This window comes from Coregonus clupeaformis, chromosome 15 (genome assembly GCF_020615455.1).
Source record: "Coregonus clupeaformis isolate EN_2021a chromosome 15, ASM2061545v1, whole genome shotgun sequence".
Lineage (NCBI taxonomy): Eukaryota > Metazoa > Chordata > Actinopteri > Salmoniformes > Salmonidae > Coregonus > Coregonus clupeaformis.
Genome location: NC_059206.1, coordinates 31,491,448 through 31,499,113, shown reverse-complemented (window position 1 = coordinate 31,499,113; position 7,666 = coordinate 31,491,448). Strand labels below are relative to the sequence as shown.

Here is a 7,666-nt window from a genome sequence, read left to right as displayed (position 1 = left end):
TTTTGCAATCTATATGGGACGGCTGTCAATCCTTTGGTCCTTAAATTAAACTGATATACCTTTTTATTTATCACAGTTTTCCTTAACCAATTATGTTCTTTAATGCAAGGCCGACAGACAAGTTCCTTACTTTCTCCTCCTTCCACTTTCCTCTTCCATTTTTGCGGTAAGGCTGCAATTATTTGGTTGTAATTTTGGGTAGAGCAGACATTTCCATATGTTTTTGTTAGCTGCATGTGCGACATAACTCCACCAGTCCTACCGATGACATCATTTACAAAGATTATACCTTTTTAAAACATTTTGTCAAAGAAAAACTTTGCAACTACTTAGCATGTTAGCTAAATCTTCCCCTAACCCTAACATTAACCATTTTAGCTAATCCTTCCTCTAACCCTAACCTTAACTCTTTAACCTAACTCCTAAACTTAACCCTAACCCCTAAACCTAACCTCTAGCCTACCTAATGTTAGCCAGCTAGCTAATGTTAGCCACTAGCCACCTAGCTAGAATTAATAAAATATCATACATTTAGCAAATTCGTAACATATTGTACGTTTGCTAATTCATAAAATATAATACGAATTGTAATTTTTAACATATCATACGAAATGGGTGATGGACATTATGATGACACACAATTAATACATACCTTACGAACCGTAACATATCATATTAAATGGAGTGTCTCAGATTTACATACAAAATAATACGAAATGCTCTGAGACCAGGTTGAGAAAAAAAGGTGAAGTTCTGTCATTTTTTCTTCAATTCATAATTTGACCTCTCAATTTCAAACTGCTGCAGCATAAAGCCAATAAGACTAAAAAGGATATAGTAATTTCCCCCTAAATAAGGCTAAAGGATGATGCATCCGCCGCTATCTTTGGCTGGGTCAGTCACTGGGGCAGGAGCGGAAGAAGTGGTCTGGCTAGGTCCTGTTGTAGCTGATGCAGTCTCACTGCTGCCCCCTCCTTTCACTGGTTCAACCTCTGGCTTAGCTGACTCAGCTGGTTCAGCCTCTCCTTTAGCTGGTTCTGTTTTACTGTCCTGTCCTGTCAATACCGGGTCAGTCTCTGGCTTGGGGCTGTCACTCTCCTCAGCCTGAGGTGGTTCTGTGTTTCCTTCAGCCAATTCAGTCTTTTTGTCCTCTGCATTTACTGGTTCAGTCTCTAAGGCCTTTTTGCTCCCTCCTTCTTTTGCTGGGTCAGTAGCTATACTTGAGACCAGCGCAATCTGGGATTGGTAAAATGAGGATGAGCTGTCAACTGGTGATGTCATATCTTTCTCCTCCTCCCTCTGTCCCGTCTCTCCATCCCCCTCTCCCTCATCAGCAGTCTCAGCTGGTGAAGCCTTCTCTTTCTCCTCCTCCCTCTCTTCCTTCCCTCCATCCCCTACTCCCTCCTCCAGGATCTTAACTGGGGTCTGGGCTCGAGCCAGTGGCGCTAGTTTCAGAGAGCTCTTGGGAAGTGCAGCTGGCTTCCTTCTAGGCGGGGCTACTGGCTTTGGAGCTTCCTGATTGGTTCCACTGTCACTCAGAGATGGGAGTGTTTGTAGTTCCACTGTGGGAGCATCATGTTTGAATGAGAGGTCTAGGTCTGTGTGGGGCTCAGTGACACTCCCTCCACCAGCCCCCTCAGAGGAAGACTCTGGGTCAGAGAGTGGCGTATCATTTAAATCTGTGACAACGCCCTGAGTCTTGTTCTCCTCCTCTGGGGTTTTCTGTTCATCAACCGCTTGAGGCTGAGGTGCTTCCTGCACCGTCTTTAAAACATTGTCTGCCTTAACATGTTTGTCCTCCTTCACAGGTTCTGCATGGTTCTTTTCTTTATCCAGTGATGGGATGTACCGATCATCAGATGGAGAGGAACTGGCGTTAGTCCGGAAAAAATCTGTCATGTCATGCTCAACCTCCTGGATCTCCCCTTCTGTCACTGCATCGTCAGGGTGTGAGAGAAAGTTGTTCAGCGTGTACAATTCCTGTGCCCAAGTTCTGAAGCCTTCCTCTACTGCTGGTTCCCCTTCCAGCTCTACCATTGGAGTCTCGTCCTTCAGGACAAACTTCTCCAGGTACCCCCTGGCCTCCCGGTCTGAGTGTCTGCTGTGGAAGGACCTTTCAGAGGTCATACTCTCAGTGTCTTCCTCCTTCACTCCTTCCCTGCTGCCCACCGCCTCTTCATACAGGTCTGTGTAAAGGAAGGCCATGGCCGTAGGCTCTTCTAGCAGAGTGGGGTTGATGATTTTGGGGGGTCCTGAGGGGAGGAAGATGGGGGTGAGGACGGTCTCCTCGCTGCCGAAGAGGGCCGATCCACTCTCCTTCAGGGGGGACTTGGGTGACTTGTCTACTGCGTCCTCCTCTACTTCCAGATAGTTCTTAGAAGGCATATCGTCCATACCGCCGTAGAACACCTCATCCAGATGGTCACTGGAGATTTCTTCTCCGCTAACGCCTGTGTTGGAACCTCCCAGGTCTTTGGTCACAGGTGCAGCATCTTGGGGCTGTTCCGGCTCCTCACTCGCCTGCTGGTTTTCCTCTCCACAGTCTGCCTCCTCATCCTCCTGTCCTTCTTCGATTATGGTGGGGCCTCCTGGAGCAGGCTCATCCATCTGAGTAAATGTCTCAAAGTAGTCCATGTCACTGGTGGCTCCTCGTCTGGGCTGCTTTGCCACAGGAGCCCCGGGAGGGTCAGTCTGATCAGGTCTGGTGAGATGGGAGGACTCAGTATGTTCCACCGTTTGATCTCCACCCTCCTCTGGTGGTGCGTTGTCCTCCTCAAACACCTGAATGAATGGATGAGTTAATTAATAAACAAACAAGCGAATGAGCAAATAAATGAATTAATGACTGAATGGATGGATGGATGGATACACAGAGTAAGGTCTACAGATCTAATTCAATTGTGTTTCTCACCTCATCTATGGTTTCGTTACTGGGTTTGGTGAAGGTGGATTCCTCCAGGTAAGACAGGTTGTCCACCATGCCCTGGCTCTCCTCCTCGTCTATGCTCACCAGCCTGGGAGGAACCACAATGTTCAGGATCTCTGAGCCTTCTGACACCAGGCGGAACAAATTCTGCTTCTTCTCCTCTTTGGGATCTGTCGTTTCCTCCTCCTCCCCATCTCCCTTTGCCCTCACGTTGGGCAGGGACACCTCCACTAGCTCTGGCTTCTCAACCAACTTACCTGAGGATGGAAAAATATGCAAAATGTGTCTCAATAGATTACAGTTTGAGCATATCAGAGTTGCAGACATTACCTCATTTCTTTCAGTGACCTCACCTAAGTCATCACCTGTGGGCAGAGGAATCCGTCTCCGTCTGTCAGCCCGGCTCCTGCATCCTCCTCCACTACTTATTTTCATCCTTGGCCTCCTCACCATCATCGCCTCATCCATGACAAAGGTTATTTTACCTGCCATTCCAGATCCTAATCCAGGTGAAACTGACCTTTCGTTGATGGGAAAGCAGAATTCCGATGCGACGGTAGGGGTGGGTTCAGCTTCGGAACCCCAGGGGGTGGAGCAGCGGCTGGAGCTGGTCTCCCATTGGATGCCGCTGTCCTCGCCCTGCACTGTAACCATGGAGAAGGAGGGGTCCATTATTAAGCACTGCATCTTGGGACGCACTGCCTCATCCTGGACCGCCAATCGCAAACTGGAAGAGACGTGATAATACAGAAATCATGGTGAGGTACTGGGGCAAATGTTCATTTTCACATTTCGAGGCACATCAAGAAATTATAATAAAGAATTACTTGAAATAAAGGCCTTATGTATGTGAAGATCCCTCTCCCCCTGCCCCTCTGTCTGTCTGTCTATCTGTCTGTCTGTCTGTCTGTCTGTCTGTCTGTCTGTCTGTCTGTCTGTCTGTCTCACTGGGAATGTGACCTTTTGCACAGAGTAAACTTTACTGAACTCATAACAAGACATGATTACTATGAATTGAACTCTGATTTATCTCGACAACGTGGGATGCACAGACAGTGCAATCATTTTCAATAATTTATCAAATAATTAAATTCTCTCCATAACTATTCATCCACACTAATGTGATCTCTACGAACGAGGGGCTAAGGTTTTTTGCAAATGTACCTTGGATTAAGACTCCAATTTCACTTCTAGTAGGCTGTGCAGAATGTCATAAATGAAGTAGGATATAGGCTGCTACCTGTTGCGGAGATCCTCAACCTCGTCATTGATTTGGGAGACTCCCTCAGTGATGTCCACATCATCCTCTAGCATTGTCAGAGTATCTGGATCTATCCTGATACATTCCACCGTTTCCATTGTATCCATTGTAGCAGGTTCTTCTCATCTATTTTCAATGGCTTCCTATCCGCACTCGGCAGAGCAACGTTGATGACATTCCAAGTTAGAGAACGTGCTCAGAGATTTTGTGCTCAGCGTAATCTTGAAATAGAAAGAACGGCATCCAGGGTTTCAAAATCTGTCACCCCTTGACAGTTGACACTAATGTTGACGTATAAGACCAATAACTATAGCTGTAAAACTATTTTTCGTGGGGGAAAAGTGTATCCTTACCCAGGGTGTGTAGGCTACCTATAGACATCATATACAGTTGCAGCAGTATCAGCAGAAAAGACGCCCCCCTTCTTTTTCTTTTTTTGTTGTTGCCATGTCTAAAAATAATACTTGTTACCAATGGCACGGTGCTGTCTGCCAGTCTGCTACAACAAGAGTAGATAAGAGTAATTGAAATGGACTCATGTAGAATGTAATTTAGCGGTGCATAATTAACAAGGGAGCATCATGCTTATTATAATCAATTTTCTCAATGTGAGAGGTCCAGCACCATGGACAGCACCAGTTGTCAGAGCATCTCTTTCTCTCTCTCTCTCTCTTCTCAGTGTGCCAGAGTAGAGAGAGCCTGTACTCATAGAAGCCAATCAAATTCAAAACATTTCACATTAAAATCAGGATCCTCTTTCTGCTTACAGGGTCTCTCACGGGTCTTGGTGAGACTTGAATGTCAAAGTGTCATCTGCTAATGTCCATCACTTCGCAATGTGAAACAGATACTGGACAGGGAATACGAGACTCAAGGAGAGGGGTGGGGGTTGCTGTTGGCGCACATGACAGGGTTTCTTACTCAGGTGTAGTCTCCTACTACAACCCTTTAACAATGTACAAACAGATCTAGGATAAGATTACTGTTCTAAAATCCTATCTGTGAAATCCCAATGCAGCCGTTTTTATATCAATATCAAATAATTTCTGGGTAACAATTAAGTACCATACTGTAATATATTTCCATTAAAATTGACCAAAATAGCTTTTTTTGCAAAAAAAAACACTATTTCTTAAGCAATCATTTTGCTTGGACTATATGCGAGTGGTCTGAGTTTGGAGGGGAAAACTTAAAACGATCTGTTATTGGCAGAGAGTTTTGGAACTCTCTTTGTTATTGGTCTATTAACCAATTTACCGCCTGGTGATATTACCAGGGAAACCGAAACTCCCGCTCATGCAAACAGGCTCATTTGAAGGTCCTGTGTAGGTTGTATTTTCAACCAGCAACTAATAGGAAATAACACTGATCACAGGGAGTGTGAAGCATTCTGTGATGGTTTCACCAACTGGGGTGACGGTTGTGTATTAAGTGACATGCTGTGGAACACATCAGACAAGCGTGGTGGTGTTGGAGGCTAAAAACAGACAGGTACTTCTGGCCTGTCCTACAGCGTTCTCTGGAAATGTGACAGTAGATCAGTTTTGACTCTTCTGAGAGGAAACAGGAGAGGAGAGGAAGTATCTATCTAGTCAGAAGAACCCTATACTGCTGTCAACATGCTTTGGAACAGTGGAATAATCAAGGGGAGAGGATGGGCGGAAGGATAGGAAAGGAGGGGAGGAGAGGAGTAGGAGAAGATGAGGGGGGTGGGGATTCTGTGACTCCACTGTGCTGATGGTAGTGAAGTCCCCGCCGTCCAACCTTGGCTGTGTGCTAATTCTACACTTAATGAGTGTACAAAACATTAGGAACACCTAATGACTGACCAGGTGAATCTAGGAGAAAGCTATGATCCCTTATTGATGTAACTTGTTAAATCCTGTCGAACGCTTTCAACACCTTGTAGAGTCCATGACCCAGGTGGTGGGCGGGGCAACTCAATATTAGGAAGATCTTCTTAATGTTTTGTATACTCAGTGTATATCAATTTTCCCAGCTCCCTCTCTTCTTGGGTGGTAAATCAGATGTGAGGGTTAAAGGGACAGTGCAGGAGGATGTTATGTTTCAGTGAAATACCACTCGAACAAGGGCACCCCCAATATCTGTGATTTATGTGAAGCCATGAACAGCCAAGGACAATTTAATAACAGTGTTTGACAATTAGCAATAACACAAAAGTGTCCGGATTCAACCATTTAAGGTTTCAGCTACTGGCCTGAGTTGTGTTTTTGATACTATGCCAGTCATGCCATAGCCATGCTATCCTTAAAGCTCATGTCAACACTCCACCTGTATTATATTAGATGTATTATATAATGCATTATATAAGATCTGCAGTGCATTCGGAAAGTATTCAGACCCCTTCCCTTTTTCCACATTTTGTTACCTTACAGCCTTATTCTAATAATTTTTCCTCATCAATCTACACACAATACCACATAATTACAAAACAAAAATAGGTTTTTAGAAATGTTTTGCTAATTTATTAAAAACATAAGTATTCAGAACCTTTGCTATGAGACTCGAAATTGAGCACAGGTGCATCCTGTATCCATTGATCATCCTTGAGATGTTTCTACAACTTGATTGGAGTCCACCTGTGGTAAATTCAATTGATTGGACATGATTTGGAAAGGCACACACCTGTCTATATAAAGTCCCACAGTTGATAGTACATTTCAGAGCAAAATTCAAGCCATGAGGTCGAAGGAATTGTCCGTAGAGCTCCGAGACAGGATTGTGTCGAGACACAGATCTTTGGAAGAGTAACAAAACATTTCTGCAGCATTGAAGGTCCCCAAGAACACAGTTGCCTCCATCATTCTTAAATGGAAGAAGTTTGGAACCACCAACTCTTCCTAGAGCTGGCCACCCTGCCAAACTGAGCAATCGGGGGAGAAGGGCCTTGGTCAGCGAGGTGACCAAGAACCCAATGGTCACTCTGCCAGAACTCCAGAGTTCCTCTGTGGAGATGGGAGAACATTCCAGAAGGACAACCGTCTCTGCAGCACTCCACCAATCAGGCCTTTATGGTGGAGTGGCCAGATGGAAGCCACTCCTCAGTAAAAGGCACATGACAGCCCTCTTGGAGTTTACCAAAAGGCACCTAAAGGACTCTGACCATGAGAAACAAGATTCTCTGGTCTGATGAAACCAAGATTGAACTCTTTGGCCTGAATGCCAAGCATCACGTCTGGAGCCAGAGCCCGGACTTGAACCCGATCGAACATCTCTAGAGGGACCTGAAAATAGCTGTGCAGCGACGCTCCCCATCCAACCAGACAGAGCTTGAGAGCATCTGCAGAGAAGAATGGGAAAAACTCCCCAAATACATGTGTGCCAAGCTTGTAGCGTCATACCCAATAAGACTGGAGGATGTAATAGCTGCCAACGGTGCTTCAACAAAGTACTGAGTAAAGGGTCTGAATACTTTTTTAAATTTTTTATAATTTTGAAACATTTCTAAAAACCTGTTT

At 45.0% G+C, this 7,666-nt stretch overlaps 1 protein-coding gene across 1 annotated transcript; it reads right to left on the bottom strand.

Moving 5' to 3' along the window:
• Positions 1-672: 672 nt before the first annotated feature.
• Positions 673-4,585, bottom strand: si:ch1073-398f15.1 (cardiomyopathy-associated protein 5). The gene is made up of 4 exons (XM_041898622.1): positions 4,167-4,585; positions 3,280-3,653; positions 2,912-3,183; positions 673-2,781 (listed from the first exon to the last, which is right to left on the bottom strand). The coding sequence occupies exons 1-4, from the start codon at positions 4,292-4,294 to the stop codon at positions 859-861; spliced, it is 2,697 nt and encodes an 898-aa protein (XP_041754556.1). The 5' UTR covers positions 4,295-4,585; the 3' UTR covers positions 673-858.
• Between the last annotated feature and the right edge of the window lie 3,081 nt (positions 4,586-7,666).